The sequence below is a fragment of the Choristoneura fumiferana genome, chromosome 8 (genome assembly GCF_025370935.1).
Source record: "Choristoneura fumiferana chromosome 8, NRCan_CFum_1, whole genome shotgun sequence".
NCBI lineage: Eukaryota > Metazoa > Arthropoda > Insecta > Lepidoptera > Tortricidae > Choristoneura > Choristoneura fumiferana.
The window spans coordinates 5,178,692-5,199,355 of NC_133479.1; the positions used below are offsets into that span (position 1 = coordinate 5,178,692).

The window sequence follows — 20,664 nt, forward strand, 5'->3', positions numbered from 1 at the left end:
AAAATATGACGTACGTTTATTCTTGGCCGTTGAGATTTAATTTGCGTTGCGTATGATGAATTTGAGATGTTTAATTAATTAAATAGTGTTATTTATTTGAGATAATATAACGTGAAAGACACATGCATCATGATGGTCGAGAGTCCTATAACTTCCACGCCGGATTTGGTGAGATTGAGAAAAAGCCTTGGCGGGAGTAGCAGCAACAGTTCCTTGAAGAGACGCAGTTTAATACCAACACAAGCTCGAGCAGCAAATACCAGAGAAGAGGTTTGTGATATCATAAACTATAAAAAACCACTGTAAAACATAAAATTCTTATTTCATTGTTCACTGAAAAGTAAGAGATTGCCGACATGTAGTTTTAGTACATCCTATTAGCAAAGAGAAACAATTCTTTTTAGGACAGTTAAATTATGTTATTTATTATTATATTAGGTGTTACTTTGCGAAACAATGCATTGAAAAAGATTCCCTATTTGCCTCTGAGTATTATTGTATTCCTTTTTTGTCAACCTAAACCTAAAATTGCTAAAAGTGGCTCCGAAGCAGTAACATTTCGTGTGCTCTGCCTGCCCCATTTGGGAATACAGGCGTGATGTTTGTGTGTGTGTGTGTATTCTGATAATCTCACGAGATTGGGATATACACATGTAAAATCCATATGACGCACAACATTTTGCACGAGTGTTCTTCGAACATTACAAATAAAGACCACAATCTTATTTTTGGTAATTCTCTTTAGACATGGGTAATGTTGACTGAGAAGTGATTTACTAAATCCAGCTCTGATATTGGAGCCAACTGCTTCTTGACTCTCTCCTTTATTGGATCCAGTTCTGATAGGCATTCATTAATTTATCTGTAGCAAAGGCCAAGCGATTCAGTTAGGTTTGCAGTGGCGGATTAACCAAGTAGCAAGAGTAGCAAATACTACGGGCCCTGCGGATTGGCTTTCTGATCGTAAAAATGTCAGTTTAGAGAAGCAATTTTTTTTTAATTATTGATATTATACCTAATATGTTTCATATGTTCATTGTGAATAAATATTTTATTTAATTTCAATGTCCACAAAACCAAACCTACTGCCAAAGAAATAAATGGTATAAAAATTATTGACTTTAATGTTTTTAATACTTTAAACTTGAAGCAAATCAAGGGCCCGATAATAAAATTTGCTACAGGCCCCACGCTGGCTTAATACGGCTCTGGAGGTTTGGTATTACAGTGGGTTCCAATTCATACCAGAACATAATAGATCTTTTGGATCACAGTAGAGAGATCTCTGGTCATAATGACTCTTTTGAATCTGTTAGCCACTGGATTTTACTACCTGTGTTTTGTAGGCCACTGCCACCCGTAATAAATTTAGTTATGGTTGTATTGCCGGCCCATTTAGAAAAAAGATTTAGGGGCTGTTTCACCATCTATTGATTAGTGTTAAGTGACAGTTAAATGTGATGCCGTCTCTATTTGTTTTGTTCGAATAGACGGAGACGGCATCACATTTAACCGACACTTAACACTAATCAATGGATGGTGAAACAGCCCCTTAGTGTTCAATGCTTCTAGGGTTTTTTTGACTTTATAATTGGTCTTTATAATTATTCATAGTTTTTTGTGTACATCAGTGTAAATGTAAATTTACAACATTTTTGAAGTTTTATGTTGGGTACACCATACAGTAATTGGCCAAGGTACAGTAATTGCCCACTTGAATTTTTTATATGAAACAACAATAATAAAAACAATTTCATGATAAAAGCGACTAGAGTATTATAATTAGCTCAATATTTTTTATGATTTATCACCACTTTTCTCTGTACATTTTTGATTTAATTCATGTGGGCAATTACTGTAACGTGGCCAACTACTGTATGGTTTACCTTATTTAAATTATTAAAAAAATGAAAGGTCCATTGCTCTCACGCAACTACTGCAGTAGTGTTGCTGGTGTTGCTAACATCAAAGTTGCTAGTAATAGAACAAGTAGGCTTTTTTTAATGGATCCGTAAGTTACACAACTTCCAGTCCAGAAATATAGGTTAATAATTTTATTATTCCAGGAGCGCAATGACGACGATGCGGAGCGTTCGTCGCTGGTGGCGTCGGAGCGCGCGGTGGCGACGTCCACGCCGCACTCGCCGCGACGTCCGCGCGACACCATGTCCTCGTCCCCGCAGAAGGAACACTTCCAGGGATGCCTCAAGCTCTATGCTGAAAATGTATGACCTGGGGCGGGTACTACCTTCAGGCCCACTGTTGGTCCACCACTGCTACACGGGCTGAACGAACCTCAATCGAACCTGGGACCTACTACGACAATCGAAGTTTGTATCGTACCATCCCTCTCACTCTTGTATTAAAAATAATTATAAGCATCAGCGGGATGGCAAGATACAAATTTGGAATTTTGCACTTCGTAGTATAGGGCCAGCTTCTGTAACCCCTGAGTTATCCATTCACCATCTGATAGAGTGATATATAACACTTTCTTGTTTTTTATGTACAGAAAATAAACAAGGACAATGCATGGAACCTGCAACTTATAGACTTCATGACATCAATGCTGCGGAAGCATGACTCTAGGATGGATAACCTGCAGACAGCCTCGACGGTGGTTGATGCTTCTGCTCGTATCTACTCATTCAGGGTTGATGCTGTCCACTACGATGTGCTGAAGATGGCTGGGGGATTGAGTAAAGCTGCACAGGTGGGGTGTTTTCTTTGTAAAAAAAAATATGCCGATTGAACACCAGTACCTAACGCCTAAGCTAACAAGAACTTCCTTCCATACCTACAATGTTGACTCATAAATCTAATTGTTCAATTATGTTTGTTAATCACATGGAAAGCTACAAAAATAAAAATGTCAGTTTTATCATTATTTTGGAGGGTTAGGTTAGGTTAGGTTCTGCGACCTTGCAATAGAGCTAAGTCTATGCAACAAATGTGTGTTCATGCAGCTCCTCCATCTCCACACTGTAAGATGACAATGACAACTATGCTGACATTTATTTATTTTATTTCTTGTTTTCACGTAGTCAAAGCGTGGCAAGAAAGATGACGACGGCTGCACCCAAGACGAAGGGGCGGCGGACGGCGACGCGCCGGCTGCCACCAAGAAGAAGAAGAAGCGCTCCAAGGGAGCCGTCGCCCAGAACCCTGATGTGTTCAACGGGGATTTTGAAGCTAACGAATGTATTGGTTAGTTGGTTTTAACAAATATCCAATATGGATGGGTGAAGCCAGACGAGCGTAATTTTTTGAATTATCTTCGGTTGGGTAATTTTGGTTTCATACGAGTCCTATTTGTGTATTTATTTATTTATTTGGGAAACAAACAGCATATATAACACAGTTGAATATAAATATTATTTGGCTGATACATATAAGCAAAAGTAGTTTCTCGAGTGAGTGTACATTACAAGTAACAGGAATGCAAAACAAATTTTCAATTTAAATTAAAGTAACAGTTTAAATTTATAATAAATTTATTTTATGAGTAGTTTTTTAAGTTATATTTACTTACGGTCATTATATGTATTTAAACATGTAATTAGATTTGAGTAGGTATCATACCTATATTATTATTTCAAGTAGGTATGTAAAAAATCCAAATAATAGCTATTTATTTGTACAACTCATGTTCAGTCGCCGTATGGCACAAAGTGGCCAAAGACAAAGCCAGTGTTCGCTGCTAGTTTCACTGGCGGTATATTTTCCCAATTTTATCTGCTTCAAACATTTTGTACTGTCGTTTTTCAGATCCATTTTTCGAAAGACTAGCGGCTACAGCGGGCGACGTTACCTCGTCGAATCGTGCTTTCAACGCAACGCTGCCCATACACGATAAAACTTTGGGGCTTATTCTAAGGTACATTCCAGTGGTACCGTCACAATCGTTAATTTGGGACCCATTTTGTGAAAAAGTCCTTTGAGCTGTCATACAAAATTACAGATATTTGAACTTAAGTGGGTCCCAAATTAACGATCGTGACTGTACCATTAATATAAGTTTAAATAAGTTTATCTACACCCATATCCAATCCTCAATTATACGTTCAAAAACCATAGGTAATGACCAGCATTACGACATTGGATTCTATTATGAACACGGCTGTATCGTAATGGTCATCTGCGACCACGTGCAGCAGCAGGTCGTCGCGGGCGCAGCTCGTGGGGCAGACATACCTACCTAGTTCTCGTTAATGCTGGTCATTCTCAATGGTTCGCGGAACACATGATAGAGGATTTAATGTGGATATAGATAAAAAAATATATGCGACTGTACGTAATTAGGCCCTAAAACACTCATTTGACCCTATTATGAAACTCGGCTACGCCTCGTTCCATAAACCCACACTCGTGTTTTAAGGACCCCTATTACGATACAGTCGCATAAAATACTATAAACATTTATGTTAGTATAAGTTAAGTGTTTTTTGGAAGGCGTGAAACCCTCTTGGCCAATAGTAAGGCTGTATGTTAGTGCGGGTAAAACCTATGTATGTATGTATGTAAATACTTATTGTACATAAACACAAAATAATACAAAAAGAGAAAACAAAAAGAGTACAAAGGCGAACTTATCCCTAAAAGGGATCTTTTCAAGCTAACCTAAACTAGAAAGGAAAACTCAAAGATAGGCGAACAGTAATTTATGCACAGTGAGAAGAAAGAAATATATAACTATACTAAATAAACAACCTAAAACAGGTAAATTATAGGGCCCGCAGACGCTACGAAAAATCCTGACGATCAGACTGACTGAACCGAACTGGCACCGTTTATCGTATTGTGTGTGTGTGAGAAAACTGTATGGATTTGTACTAATTTTTAAAACTGTACCGTCGAACGGAACAGTATCAAAATTGGAATAGATAAATCGGAATGGATGAATTAGGGCTATATGCAGGTGGTAGGACCTTGTGCAAGGTCCACCCGGATTGCTACCACCATCTTGCTCGCTAATCCTGCCGTGAAGTAAGAGTGCTTGCACTGTTGTGTTTCGGCGTGGAGAGTAAGACAGCCGGTGAAATTACTGGCACTTGAGGCATCCCATCTTAGGCCTCTAGGTTGGCAACGCATCTGCAATACCCCTGGTGTTGCAGATGTTTATGGGCGGTGGTGATCTCTCACCATCAGGAGACCCACTTGCTCGTTTGCCATATATATATAATATTATAATGTAATTGCTATTGCATCGTCGGTCGCCATCGGAACTGAAATGAAGATCGCTACGATAAACGGTGTGTGTATGGCGAAAGAATTTACGATAAGTCGGACCGACCGAACGATGCAGTCTGATCGACTCTATTATAGCTGTTTTATTCGCCGATATTTATAATAATAAAGTATGGTAATAATATTACGGTTTTGTAACTTGGTGCAGCGTTAGGAGAGTTATGATAGGAGTTATCCTATCATTATTCTTCCAGGACTGATGACCGTTTCCTGGAGCCCATCAAAGAGAACGTCCCAGAAGAACTGGACTTAAGCGAGCGTATCGCGCTGGCCTCTAAGCTGCTGCCTGCCTTCACGGTTGAGGATCAGATCTGTGAGCCGTTCACCGGCTTCTCCATCAGCAACTGGGACCCGGAAACTGAGGACACGTTAGTATTTATTTATCTATATATATAAAAGAAGAAACTGACTGACTGACTGACTTATAGATCAACGCACAGCCCAAACCGCTGGCCTGTGTAGGTGCGCCTCCTGAGGCTTCGATGATTAATGAAAAGGATTTAGAGGCACACGAACGTATAATAAAGATTATCAAAAAGGAAAGTATTTACAATGGAATATTAAACTAGGGAAAGGAAGGATATGAGTTTAGCGCAATGTATAGAGTTCTGTTCAGGACCGCGTCGCCGGAAGGAATGTCGCTCCGCTTCTCGACTGGCCTTCTGGGCAATTCAAATGAACTCGAATACGCCGCGCAATTCCACGCGCCGGTGTGCAGATGTTTATAGTATTGCCAACACGTGGAACCGACTGCGGCTAGCGGGGTAATGGCTTATCTGGACGCTACACTACTCCCCCGCCGAGACCATTGCCTGCTATGTCGATAGTGATCTGGAAATCTTACATATCGTCCACTTCGCGTCATTCTGACGGTGCTCGGTTCAGGCTCTGGTATTGTTGATGCTTGATGGCTGTTGGATGTGTCCTCATCTATAGTGTCGCTGGTCATGAAGGCCGGCTTCAGTCGATCGATGGTCACGGTGTTCGGCTTTCCATTTAAAATGATTCGAAAGGTCTTGTCACGTCTCTCGAGGACCTTGTACGGGCCTGAGTACGGGGACTCTAGCGATCTCTTCGCGTGCCCTTGTCGAAGAAAAACGTACTCGGCCGTGCTCAACTCTTTCGGGATGTAAAAAGGTTTCTTCGAGTGATGACTGGCCGGGACTGGGTTGAGTTTTCCAATGTGGTCACGAAGTCTGGCTGCGAAGTCCGTGTAGTCGACCGTAGTGCCCTTCGTAGGCGTAAAGAATTCGCCAGGTAGGCGTAGAGGTTCCCCGTAGACGAGCTCTGCTGCTGAAGCTTGTAAGTCGTCCTTCCAAGCGCTGCGGATGCCCAGCAGCACCAAGGGTAAGGCTTCAGCCCAGTGCGTATTGGAGTGGCACATGATTGAGGACTTGAGCTGGCGGTGGAGTCTCTCAATGATCCCGTTGCAGGCCGGATGATAGGATGTGGTAGGCCGGTGCTCTGCCCCGAGGATGGATGACAAGGTGTGGAACAGCTCGGACTCAAACTGCCTGCCCCTGTCTGTGGTGATTTTGACAGGGCAGCCGAAGCGGGCGACCCAGCCCGCGATGAAGGCTCGCGCGCAGGTCTCCGCTGTGATGTCAGCCAAGGGGTAGGCCTCAGGCCAACGGGTGAAGCGATCAATGACCGTCAAGCAGTATCTGTAACCACAAGAAAATGGTAATGGCCCTACTATGTCCATGTGGACATGTGAAAAACGAAGTGATGGTGTATGAAATGATGATATGGGTGATGACGTATGACGTGAAATTTTGTTTCTCTGGCAATCTGTGCATTCTCTCGCCAACGGCGACAATCTCTGCGTATGTCGGGCCAGACGAATCGTTGCGTCACCAATTTGACAGTTGCTTTTGCACCTGGATGGCTCAAACCGTGCAATGAGTTGAAAGCTGCACGACGAAAGGCTTGAGTAAGGTAAGGTCTTGAATTACCGGTCGAGATGTCGCAATAAATTTCGAAATATTTTCAAAAGATTTGATTTTCTTGAGATTCAATGAAGACGATGATGATGATGATGATGAGTCAACTTGAAGAAGCGCTTGCAGTTCAGGATCTTTATCTTGAGCGCGTGCAAGGCTTTCGTAGTTGATTGACCCATTTATTTCTTCTACTCTTGAGAGTGCGTCTGCAACAACGTTATCTTTTCCCGCTACGTACCGTATGTCCGTACTAAACTGTGAGATGAAGTCTAAGTATCGGAACTGTCTCGGTGAGCATTTGTCTCTAGCGGTGGTGAATGCAAACGTCAAAGGTTTATGATCCGTATAGATGATGAAGGGTCTGGCCTCGACCATGTGACGAAAATGTCTGATAGCGTCGTATATAGCCAGCAGTTCTCTGTCATACGGACTATACTTCTTTTGAGCAGGATTCAGTGGTCTTGAAAAGAATGCTAGTGGTTCCAGGCTTCCGGTGCTGCGCGCTGCTGTAAGACTGCGCCGATGGAAACGTCTGAGGCGTCAGTGTGGATAGCGAGCTCGACGTCTGTCAGCGGATGAGCGAGAAGAGTGGCTTGAGAGAGAGCTTGCTTACATGACTCGAATGCATGCATCATGTCTTCTGTCATCTCGATCTCTTGCGTTGGCTTCTTCTTTGGACCGGACAGTACGACGTTCAAGGGCGCTTGCAAAGCTGATGCACCTGGTACGAACCTTCTGTAGAAGTTGAACATGCCCAGGAATCGTCTGAGTTCCTTGACATTCTTGGGTACAGGGTAGTCTTGGATTGCTTGTACCTTAGACTGTAGCGGACGGATCCCTCTGCGGACACTTCATGGCCAAGAAAGGTGATGTTCGTTACACCAAACTCACATTTTGCAGTGTTGATGAGGATACCATACTCTGACAGTCGACGAAATAGTTGATGGAGATGTTGGTGATGCTCTTCTGCGTTTCGAGAGAAGATCAGAATATCGTCCAAGTATCCATAGCAGAAATCCAGACCTCGCAGCGCTTCGTCCATGAAACGTTGAAACGTTTGAGCTGCGTTCCGGAGACCAAACGTCATGTATGGAAACTGAAACAGGCCAAAAGGTGTGATAATGGCTGTCTTCTTGATGTCATCCGGATAAACTGGGATCTGGTTGTAGGCTTTGACAAGATCAACCTTGGAAAATATTGTACTCCCGGCGAGTTGCTGCGTAAAGTCTTGAATATGTCGGATCGGGTACTTGTCTGGAATCGTACGCGCATTAAGGGCACGGTAATCGCCGCATGGTCGCCAGCCGTCATCTTTCTTGGGTACTAGATGAAGCGGAGAAGACCATGGACTCTCAGACTGACAAGCTGTACCGTTCTGCAGCATATCCTCGAACTCCTTTTGTGCGATCTTCAGGCGATCCGGAGGAAGGCGTCGGGGCTTACTTGCAATCGGCGGGCCAGGGAGTGTGCGTATATGATGCACTGTATTATGCTTGGGTACCTTTGGTGTACCTGAAGGTCGGGTGATGTCGGGATACTGACGTAGGATCTCGTGGTACTTGGATTCCCCTGACATCACCTTCACTGACGAGATGTCTTCGGATGTACCTTGGGTTGGTACTGCAGCGGAAAGAGTAGTGTGGCCATCTATAATGCGTTGTTTTCTGCAATCAATCATAATATTAAAGAAGGACAAAAAATCAACACCAATGATGGGTTTAGCAACGTCTGCCACCACGAATCTCCAATTAAATGCTCGCCGCAAACCCAAGTCAAGTTTCAGTTGCACCGAACCGTAGGTAGATATAACTGAGCCGTTCGCCGCTGTTAACTCGTAGCTGCTCTTAGGTCGGTTGCCACTGAGTGACGTGCGCGGGTATACACACAAATCCGACCCGGTGTCTACTAGGAAGAGAACTTTCGAGGAACGGTCCATTACGAAGAGGCGGCCCGGTTTGGTATGGCAGTCGTTAGCCGCTACTTCCGGCTGCCGTTGAAGTTTTCCGACCCAGGGTAACTGCAAGGCCTGGTACAGCGAGTAGAGTTGTCTCCAAACCTGTAATGGTACCAGCAGATGGACGGGTCTCTTGGTTTCGACGCAGACCGTGACCGCGCTTGACGTCCGACTGGAGTTTTGTTGCGGGAATTAAAACGCGAGCGCGATCTTGAGTGCGGTTGTCTACTACTGAACTGCGCTTTGAGCGAAGCAATTTCCGATGTTAGTTCTGCCATTTGCTTTGCCATTGCCACGAAATCTGAATTTGAAAATTTTTGCTGTCACTGTCATTTTTACGGAAAATATTTGCGGTTCTTGTGGTACAAGATCGTGCACTTTGTCAGCTAAATCCGCGAGTTCATCTAGCGTTGAATTTGGCTGCGATGCGATTACGACCTGTAAATTTTTCGGTAACCGGCTTGACCATACGGTGCGCAAAAAATCATCCGTCACTGAAGTTCCAGCCAAAATGCGCAGCTGGCGTAAAAATTGCGATGGTTTCCTATCGCCCATTTGCTCACCTTGTAATAATTGCAGCGATTTCTTTTCCTGCGACAATGACAATCTTGAAATAAGCTCGGTTTTCAATTTGACGTATCGGTTTTCGGCCGGCGGAGAATTTATAATGTCTTTGACTTCTACCGCGTATTGATGTTCCAACTGACTAATTACGTAATTGAATTTTGTAGAATCAGCCGTTATTCCCGACAAAGAAAATTGCGCTTCCATCTGCGAAAACCAAAGCGCAGGCTCTTGCGGCCAAAACGGCGGCGCTCGTACACCGACTTTGAAAACGGCGCCATCGCTGTCACTTGCGCTGTTTCCCTTTGACATTTCATATTATGTAGGTTTTATATTCTTACTTGAATTTTGCTTGAATTTTGCGTTTCTTGTCCAATACCTACGGGGTCACCAGTGTAGGTGCGCCTCCTGAGGCTTCGATGATTAAATGAAAAGGGATTTAGAGGCACACGAACGTATAATAAAGATTATCAAAAAGGAAAGTATTTACAATGGAATATTAAACTAGGGAAAAGGAAGGATATGAGTTTAGCGCAATGTATAGAGTTCTGTTCAGGACCGCGTCGCCGGAAGGAATGTCGCTCCGCTTCTCGACTGGCCTTCTGGGCAATTCAAATGAACTCAAATACGCCGCGCAGTTCCACGCGCCGGTGTGCAGATGTTTACAGTATTGCCAACACGTGGAACCGACTGCGGCTAGCGGGGTAATGGCTTATCTGGACGCTACACCTGGAAACTTGAAATTTGGTACAGGTTTTTTTATGGTGTAAGTGAGCACTAAGAAAGGATTTTTAAAAATTCATCCCCTAAAGGGGTGAAATAGGGGTGAAGTTTATATGGAATTTTCTTATTTCTGGACTTAGAAGTATGAAAATAGGTATACAAGTGCTCGATTAGAATTAAAAGTTATCTGTGTAAGTGAAATGGATAAAATTGGGGGGTAAAGTTTGTATGGAAATTTTCTCATTTCTGGACTTAGAAGTATAAAAATAGGTGTATAAGTTCTTGATTACAATTAAAACATATCTGTGTAAGTGAAATGGATAAAATTTTCTCCTAAAGGGGTAAAACGGGGGGGTAAAGTTTGTATGGAAATTTTCTCATTTCTGGACTTAGAAGTATGAAAATAGGTGCATAAGTTCTCTATTACAATTAAAAATTATCTGTGTAAGTGAAATGGATATACATACTTAAAAATATAATATGTATTTAAGTATGTATTTATCTATATAAGTATGTTTATTCGTTGCCTAGTATCCATAATGCAAGCTTTGCTTAGAATGGGAATAGGTCAAATGTCCCATGATATTTATTATTATTTTATTTGGTACGAATTGTTTGTCTCCAGCAACACTCGTGTGAATAACTGGGTGGAAGAGAACCGACTGAATTTGTCGCAGCAGGCGCTCGCGTTCGACGTCAACGCCGAAGTGGAGCCCGTGCCGCAGGAGGAGGCCCATAACGACCTGTTTGGTGAGCGTTACATCTACATACACTGTGTTATTTTTGATTTACATTTTTTTTTATTCGACTGGATGGAAAACGAGCAAGGGGTCTCCTGATGGTAAGAGATCACCACCGCCCATAGACAACTGCAACACCAGGTATTGCAGATGCGTTGCCAACCTAGAAGCCTAAGATGGAATACCTCAAGTGCCAGTTATTTCACCGGCTGTCTTACTCTCCACGCCGAAACACAACAGTGCAAGCACTGCTGTTTCACGGCAGGATTAGCGAGCAAGATGGTGGTAGCAATCCGGGCGGACCTTGCACACGGTCCTACCACCTGCAAAATTAACTTTAAGGAAACATTCAAACACTGTACTTTGTTGGGTAGCATTTTTTTTTTCACTTGGTTACGTCAAAACTTCCGGAGTTCAGGAGAAGAGGCATTATTAAAATTGAAATAAACCTACAATCTTTATATGTCTCGTTTGTAATTCCTTATTTACCTTTTAGTTGTAAACTAATGATCTGTTCTGTTCCAGACGACGAGCCCCTCGCAGGCATCGAGAGCGACTCCGAGCAGGACGTTTTCGTGCTGGCGTGCGCCGCGCGCGCCGCGCCCGCGCCCCCGCTGCGGCTCACCGACATGCGGCCCGGCGCGCCGCCCGACGCGCGCCTCGAGTACTCCTACTGCGGAGCCATCGTCGCCGCCTGGGCCGGCCCCAGGCACTGGCGGCTCAAGAACAACCGCAGTCAGTCGCTACTCTTATGAACAGAACTAATACGAGAAGCCGTGGTGGCTTACTGCTTTGACCTATCGCCTCTCAAGCAGAGGGTCGTGAGTTCGAACCCCGGCTCGCACCTCTGAGTTTTTAGATATTCATGTGCGAAATTACATTTGAAATTTACCACGAGCTTTGTGTCAATGGGCCCGCGTGGAAACTATGGTCCAAGCCCTCTTGTTCTGAGAGGAGGCCTGTGCCCAGCAGTGGAACGTATGGTATGGTAATACGAGTAACAAGACCAGAGGCCATATTGTTTTCGCTAGAAACACACTGACGCCGGAGCCGGAGGGCAGACAGAATACCGCGCCACGCTTATTTCCCGCGCGGTATTCTCTCTTTCATGTTAGCTCGAATATTACAACCGGTACCGCCTCCGCGCCGCACCGCCCCGCCCCGCCACCGCTCTCTGTGTATTTCAAACTTTAACCTGTCCTCTCCCAGAGGCACAAATTTATGCCCAAATTCCTTTGATCCTATTATTCTGGGAGATGACAGATTAACGCGCTAACGTCATCGCATTCACCATCACTTTTTTACCCTCATCTAAAATAGTGTGTAAATATTACTCGCATGTTAATATTATTAATAAGGCATCTGGGCTTGGAACAACTTCCTATCAAATAAATATCTGGTAAAAATTACCTTTTTAATTCAAGCTTTTTTTGCTGACTGTACTTGCACTGTCATCCAACTTATGTATACCAAATTTCAAGTCAATCCGATATAGCCATATAAAAACTCGGTATAGCGTTTTTGCGGCGTTCTTTCCTCATTATCGTTTCAGCAAATGTGTGGGATGATGTTCAGTGCTACATTTTTATGAGAACTAAATGACAACACCAATGCTTAATCTAGCGTGGTCAAATTCCTTGCGACTTATACGGCACATTATAGAGTAACTCCATGAAATTTTTACTTTCAGCGTCCGAGCGTTCCCAAACAACAGCGGGTCGCGTGACCCTCGAAGGGAGTAAGAAGCCGACGCGTACGAAGCGCCAGCTGGACTTCCCGGGCGCGGGGCTCGCCTTCGACCACCGCGCGGCCACCACGGGGGAGTACGAGCCCACGCAGCCTGCCAAGATCATGATCAGTAGGAAGACCCTCGCTACGGGGCATACGTGGAACGAGGCTAACTTCAAAATGCCTATCGATAGGTGAGCCGGGCGGATAACTTCAGGGGGTTTTGGTTGCTTCTAGAAGTTGGGCTTAGTAGCTATGTTGGATTAGAAAAAGGATGACCAATAGATTAAGGTGGGCAAAATGTTTTAAGTCTAACTGGTTTAACAACACGGGTATTTTAGTAAAAATCCGGAATTTTTATTTAACTGCTGGATTCTAGATTTCATCATCATCATCCCAGCCTATATACGTCCCACTGCTGGGCACAGGCCTCCTCTCAGAACAAGAGGGCTTGGGCATAGTTCCCACGCGGGCCCAGTACGGATTGGGAACTTCACACAACCATTGAATTGCTTCGCAGATTTGTGCAGGTTTCCTCACGATGTTTTCCTTCACCGCAAAGCTCGTGGTAAATTTAAAATGTAATTCCGCACATGAATTTCGAAAAACTCAGAGGTGCGAGCCGGGGTTTGAACCCACGACCCTCTGCTTGAGAGGCGATAGGTCAAACCACTAGGCCACCACGGCTTTTTATTCTAGATTTACGCGTGCGAAACCGCAGGTAAACGCTAGTAATTTAATAATTCTGAAACAATAATTGAAAATGACGGAGAACGAACTTAAACTGGTGTTTGGTACGGTCAAGGAATGAATATAAAATTCATGAGCCACCATGGAACCGTTTCACAGTAAACGTCATAGTGACATCGCATTAATATTAACAATGAAAATCGTAATGACTTTTCCTTTGAAAGGGTTCCATGGTGGTTCATGAATTAAAGTCCTGGACCGTACATGCCTGCATCGAGTATGCAAAAATATCTGACACGTCCTAATGGCCCTAGAAAGAGTATCAGATATCTATGCACGCTTTGTTCGTGTCAAATATTGGTGGTTGAGGGCTACTACGAAATCCAAAAATCCAAGTTCGTACCGTACCGTCCCTCTCACTCTCGTATTTAAATAATATTAGCGTCAACGGGACGGCAAGATACGAATTTCGAATTTTGCACTTCGTAATATAGCGTCAGCACTCAAAAGCAAACCATTTCCAGGGGTCTCGACGAGTCCCACTTCCGGAAGCTGTTCGTGCGGCGCAACGTGCTGCTGCTGCGCAAGCGCGAGCTGGAGCGGTCGCGGGCGCGCGACCCCGGCCCCGACCCCCGGCGCGACCCCGGCCCCGGCCCCGGCGACGACCCCGTGCCCGTCGACGAGGCCAAAGGCTACGACTACAATAACGAGAACGACGCGTCCTACTGCCCTAATAATGTGCCGGTGAGATTATTTGCTGGATGGCTATTGGATCATTTTGGTGAATTGAGTAGTTGAATTTATCCTACTAATATTGTAAATGCGAAGTTTGTATGTGTGTATATTTGTTACTCCTTCACGCTAAAACGGCTCGGCGAATTTGGATGAAATTTGATATGTTAAATAGCTGGATGTTTGGAATAACACAAAGGCTTTTTATCCCGATGTTCCCATGGGACAGGGATAAAATTTCGAAATCACAACCACTGGGTTTAGTTATAAAATTTTGCAGAGCTGTTTTAATGCGATTTCAATGGGAACCACGATCAAATTTATGAATTTTTTCTTATGGAAGAATTTAGTAAAATCCTGGAATTTCAATTCAACTGTCTGATCTATAAATTACGCGTGCAAAGCCGCGGGTAAAGTCTAGATAACAATAATTCCAAGACAGCCAAAAATAACATAACCTAAAATATCATTTTAATACTAGCTTTTGCTGTCATTCAATCAACCAAAAGTAGTGAGCCAATTTCGACTCGCAAGTTTTGATTATACACTCGAATAATTTAAAAACCAACTTAAAGTTATAAGTACTTATAAGTGATCTTGTAAACAAATTTCGTCACGTTTTTAAAAGTGTCTTTAGTCGACAGCCGTTATGAAGTTAGTAAATCCTGACACATTACAAAACTATGAAGTTTCTGAATATTAACAATATGAATCATAGACAAAAATGCAATGCTTACTTGTTGCGTGCGACAGAGTAGTAAGTATAGCATTTTTTTTTCAGTGGTTGAAATTAACAATAATCAGGAACTTCATAGTTGTGCAATGTGTCAGGATTGACTTCTTAGTGGACGGGCACTATAGTGACCGAAATGAAAGACGTTTCATGTTAAAAAATATTCTCAGGACGGCGACGACTGGGGCAACGAAGACGGCATGGCTGCCGGCGATCTTCACGAGCAGGCGAAGGCGGCAGAACCTGAGGAGATCGGAGACATGCTCGAGCCGCCCACTAAGGTAAGCATAATCATATTCTGGAGCCACTTCACATGCACATGTCGCTCAGTGCACTACATCAGGGGTGTGATTTTCTGAACCAATGATATAGGTAGTGCCACGACAGTTGAAGTGAATAATTATTACACACACAGCTACGTGAACAACTGGTTGCATAAAAGGAGAATGAATTAAATGAATGAGTGAATGTCAAAATCCCGCTGTCATACGCTGTCTACATACGTGGTTTTTATTTTATTTTTTTTTTTTTTATTTGAAACGGGCAACGTACAAATTTGTCACATTAGCCCATAGGGCAAAACATTAACTAACCAGGAAAAAAAATTACATCTCACAATTGATAATAACTAATTCCTTGTCACATCAGCCAACCTGAAAAGCATTAACGCCATGTCTGAGGCCAGCTGAGCAAAATCAAAATGTAAATTAGCTCTTTTAGTGTAACTCTTGAATGGTTATCTAAGCGATATGGTTTGTGAATTTTCTACCTTTATTGTCGTACTTAGGGGGCAAACGAGCAAGAGAGTCACCTGGTGGAAAACAACCACCGCCGTCCACGGGACATCCAAAACATATAGGTAGTTTGAGAAATGAGTAGGCTCGTTTTTTAAGATCCCAAAGTTATACCGGTCGGAAAATACTGGCGCTGCAAGCTGATTCCAAAATTCCCGTGCGTACTTGCGAACTAACATACAAATATATGTAATTAATAAAAGTAAGAGCACGATCTGCGTGATCTCGTCAACTATTGCTTAAACCCCAGAGGTTTCCAATAGTGGCCAACTTTGTAAAACCTATTATGTAAAACTGTACCTAAATAAAAATGTTTTTTTTGTTTGTTTTCAGGTTGCGAAAATTTTCATTCCATACGCAATGAGAGCCAAAAAGGTTGATATGAAACAACTAAAGCATTGCACTTGGAAAATGCTAACAGAAAAGTCGAAAAGCGAGAAAGAGGAAGTTACGGCAACTACATTTTCAACCATATACAACAAACTACCGACGAAATTGTCGACTAATATGAGAGAATCCCTCAGCGTGCCTTTGGCTCTATTGTCGGTTCTCCACTTAGCTAACGAGAAGGGTCTAATACTAGAGAAGAGTGAGGACCTAAAGGACTTTAGTATAGTAGGTCTTATAGAATAGTATGCTGTTTGATATTGAGTATTAATTTTCTATGAGGTAATTTGCCGGACTCATCTCATCACCATATAAATTGCGGTGTTTACATCAGTGCAATGCATAGAATGGTACGATGGCTGATAGATAATATACGGTTTGTCTTTATTACTAGTTTCTCAAAGAATACAGTTTTAACAATAATGCGCGTAGTTTTAAGTTTATTTGTTTCAAAAAACAATATGGTTTGCCATTGAATTGTATAAAGTATTTTATAGTTGTTTTTAACAATTTTCGTAGTTTTATGGTATTTTGTCAATTTATTACCTCAAATAAATGCGATTTGATTTACTTTTGCAGTAAGCTGGGCTCGTTGTAAATAAAACACTATGGATTATACAAACTTTTTTTTATTTTAAAAACAGTAAACAATTACAGAAATAATCATTTAAAATAACGCAACTTATTTTGTGAAAGATAACACTTATTACGTTCATTTGTTATGGTTATGGTGAATAATTATCAATCAACTATTCGGTATTCTGCTGGTTATGTCGATGAAGTCAAAATAGTTTACCCTTTATTGCTACTTTTTATTGCTTTTGTTTTTTATGATGGCTTGTTTGTAGTAATTTGTTATGCCAACTGTAAAAATAACTATAATCATATAACAGACTAACATAGAACGTAGAAAAATATGAGTATTTACAATGTCACAATATCAAAAGTCCTACAAACTCACAAAGGCGTACGTAAATGCTAATAACTGAGAACAATTGTAAATAAAAAATAAGAAGTTTCACACTTTTATTTTTGTCTTTTATGTTTTGACGCAACAAAAAAAAACAAAATTCTCATCGACCATAATATGACTCCCACATAAATAATCAGGCATTAAACGACTTATATCTAAGAGTGATCAAATTAATAGAGATATCAAAATGTTTAGAGAGTACTTTTAAAACTACAAAAAATAAGGCTATTCAGTCTAGTCCCCTGGAAGTTCCAATTAAAACACGGAAACCTTATGTGATGACTCCGCTGACTGATGCACCTCTAATAAATACGTCGTACATTACTAAGCTACCAAGACTCCTCTCTAGACACTTTAATAAATTTAAAAATAAATCCCTTCATAAGTAACTATCACAATTAGGCATTGCTTCGCAACATCTGACATAGAGAATGAGATTTTATATGATACAGATATCAATACCAACAAGTTAAATGTATTTAGTTAGCAGTTTCGACTTCTGCTACGACTTTTGTGTCCTTAATTGGAATAGAATCAGCAAGTATTTCACTGGTTTCTTTCAATGTCACGTCAGCTTTAGGCTCCATTTTGACTTCATTATCTTCGGCTTTCTTTTCTACCGATTCTAGTTTTTCGGTAGTCACCTTTTTGTCGGTTTTTTCTAGAGAATCTCCGCTAGATTCTTTCACAGGAGAGTCTTTGATAGATACGTCAACGTTGCTCGTATAGCCTGTATCGTCAGTTACTATAGAATCCTTGGATTGCTCTCTTTCTGGAGTTTTTATTGTGTCGTTGGAATCCTCTAGTGTTTCTGATGAAGTGTCTCGTTTGGGGGATTCTAGAGGTTCGATTTTTTCTTCAGAGTCATTCAAGCTTTCTAGATTAGCTTCGAATGATTTGTTCTCAATGACGGTGTGGTTACTTTCCAGGCTCTCATCTAGATCAGGCTGTGAAGTGTTCATTTCCTTAGCATCCTCAAATCTATCATCTTCCTCCAAATTTGTTTCTAAACTTTCGGTCGCATTGTTGGTTTGCCTTTCGCTATCAAGTGTTAATACTGATTCAATATTCTTATTAATAACTTGTTCAGTTTCTTCAGGCGTAACTTCCATAGAAGCTTCGTTATTTACTACCATTGTGCTTTCAGAATCATTTTTGTCTTTAGCAACTTCAATGTCTTTTGCAACTACAGTTTCAGAAACAGATTTTTCTAAATTAACTTTGGCAACCTCGTTATCATTCGAGATTGCAATTTCAGAAACAGTTTCTTCAAGTTGCGATTCACTAAGCTGCGAGGCTACGGATTTTTCCGTTGAATTTGCGAGAGCGTCTGAAGATGTATCTACGTCATCTTTAGTCTCGATTTCACTAGGTTTTGAGGTAACAATGGTGGTACTAATATCCTCACCATCGATGAGGAGTTTCACGAGTGCCGGATCATTGGTGTTATCGAGGAATTCGATGTGGAATGGAGTATCGTTCGCCATGAGATGGTCGAGTCTCCTGCTCGCAGCGGAGGCAGCGGCGGCGTCTACACCCGCGAGACGGCAGCACTTAGCCAATGCTTCGATGCCGGAAACCTCCGCAGGAAGCTGTCGGAACTCCTCGCATTTTGCTTTATTGCCGTAATCTATGAAATGCACGTGGTAGCTCGCATCGCAGAACTCTAGTATCTTTCCGCGGTACCACTGCTCGTCTTCGGCCCAGAACGCTGCGCATATTGACCCTACTTTTAGTTCTTCCATTTGCTCGAACTCAGGAGCGTCGCACATGACTTCTGTCACTTTATCGAGTTCGGCAGTCTTATCGTCGAGATGAACGTAGAATTCGTCTACCGCGTGCACGTAGCATATCTTACCCGTACTGTGCAAGTCCTGGCCGACAGGGGTCGGTCGCTCCGCTGGAGGTTGCTCTTCACACAACCCCACAAGTTCCTCGGTTACAGATTTTCCTTCGAGGTACAGCTCCACAATAGAAATATCTCCGGAAGCGATGAACTGAACGTTGAAAATGGTGGCGCCTTCCGCGGCCAGCTCGTTGAATTTGACTTCTGATTTTCGCGACCAGGATTTGATGTCGCGCGGCTTCTGCAGCGCGCACTTGCGGGACAGCGCGGGTTTGAGCTTCAGCTCGGCAGGCATGCTGCGAAGTTCGGTGGCGATTGATGCGTTGCCGTAATCCATGAAGAGAACTTCGGTGCCTTCCGACCCGTCGACTATGACCTGGGCGCGGTACCACGCGCCATCTTCCGGGTACTTGGCGGCGCAGAGCACGCCTTCCTCGCGCGCCGCGAGTTCGGGGAAGTTTTCCGCGTCGACCATGGCAGTTTCCATGGCCTGTAGTTCGGGCGCCGCCGATTCCAACTGGATCCAGAACTCGGAAGGAGAGTTGACGTGGCTGGCGAAACATGAGGGTAAATCGCCGCACTCTGGCTGTTCAGCGCGCGCAGCGTGTCCTTGCTCTACCAACTGATCCGTAACGTTGCGTCCTCCTACGAAAAGGTCCACATACGTTACTACGTCTTTAAGCACTATGAGAGCGTCGACCGGTGCTTCAGTGTCGCCAACTAGTGCTTCGAAGCTTTCGGCCGCAGGTTCGGACCACTGGCCGGTGCCGGTCGGAACGGCGTTGACGCTCGATTTTACGGCGTAAGGTTCGACGTGTGTCATTCCTTCGGGCATTTTTTTGATAACTCCCGGTTGGTTGTCTAGCACATCTGTATTTCCGTAATCGATGAATCGGACGGTGGTGATGTCGGAATCGAGGTCGAGGACTTCGGCACGGTACCAGAGGTCATCGGCAGAGTATTTGGCGACACAGAGTGTGTTCATCTCTCTTGTCTCTAGATCCTCGTAACTGTCGGCGTTGGCTTTAAGCTCGGCTTGGATCTCTTCGATTTTATCTATTTTATCCGCCATCTGCAGCCAGAAGTGTCCGGGGGTGTCGATATGGCTGATGTAGACTTGCGTGCAGCCGGGAGGAAGGGAGATAGGCTCGGGTTCTGCGACCGGCGCCGCTTCTGGTGCGGATTCCACCTCTTCCGGGGCGACTCGGGGAGTGGCGAGCTTTTCTTCGACCAGCTTCATGGATAAGTCGACGCCGTCTAAATGTAGACTGGCCAGCCAGCCGTCTGCGCCGAAAGCCAGCGTCACTTGAACTTCCTTTTCGGTCGTCCACTCGGTCAGTTTTTCTGTGGCACTCTCTTGGAGCGCGACAAGGCCGAGACTGGCGACGAGGGCCTGTGCGCATGGCTCGTAGAATGACGGGTCCAGTACCTTGATCAAGTCCTTGGAAACTGTTTCCGTGTTGCCGTAGTCTGGGAACTGCACCTTGGCTTCCGTCTCCGTAGCGCTGACGATGGCAGCGCGGTACCAATTTTCATCGGAGGACTTCGCCGCACAGAGGGTGTCCGGTTCAAACGTCGTCAGAGCTTCAGGAGTACCTGCAAAACATGAG

General features: G+C 43.4%; 2 protein-coding genes across 3 annotated transcripts in view; one reads left to right on the top strand and one right to left on the bottom strand.

Annotated features, from left to right (window-relative positions):
* On the top strand, window positions 1-17,264 carry barr (non-SMC condensin I complex subunit H). The gene is made up of 12 exons (XM_074090784.1): window positions 1-270; window positions 2,067-2,225; window positions 2,513-2,713; window positions 3,045-3,207; window positions 3,769-3,877; window positions 5,442-5,615; window positions 11,057-11,181; window positions 11,697-11,906; window positions 12,862-13,093; window positions 14,114-14,333; window positions 15,225-15,335; window positions 16,182-17,264. The coding sequence occupies exons 1-12, from the start codon at window positions 130-132 to the stop codon at window positions 16,479-16,481; spliced, it is 2,145 nt and encodes a 714-aa protein (XP_073946885.1). The 5' UTR covers window positions 1-129; the 3' UTR covers window positions 16,482-17,264.
* The window catches only part of tud (tudor domain containing protein), a 20,269-nt gene continuing 16,451 nt past the window's right edge, over window positions 16,847-20,664 (bottom strand). For both annotated transcript variants that reach the window (XM_074090783.1, XM_074090782.1), the window contains one exon: window positions 16,847-20,650. In XM_074090783.1, coding sequence (XP_073946884.1) covers window positions 17,688-20,650 — 2,963 coding nt within the window. In that variant the 3' untranslated portion in view covers window positions 16,847-17,687. The remainder of the gene's footprint in view (window positions 20,651-20,664) is intronic.

What these genes read in the sequence shown, in the direction of transcription:
- barr (XM_074090784.1), top strand. Translation starts at nt 130, where the DNA reads ATGATGGTCGAGAGTCCTATAACTTCCACGCCGGATTTGGTGAGATTG. An exon ending in ACTTTGGGGCTTATTCTAAG is followed by an intron (nt 3,878 to 5,441) that starts GTACATTCCAGT and finishes TTATTCTTCCAG; the next exon opens with GACTGATGACCGTTTCCTGG. An exon ending in GCGGCTCAAGAACAACCGCA is followed by an intron (nt 11,907 to 12,861) that starts GTCAGTCGCTAC and finishes TTTTACTTTCAG; the next exon opens with CGTCCGAGCGTTCCCAAACA.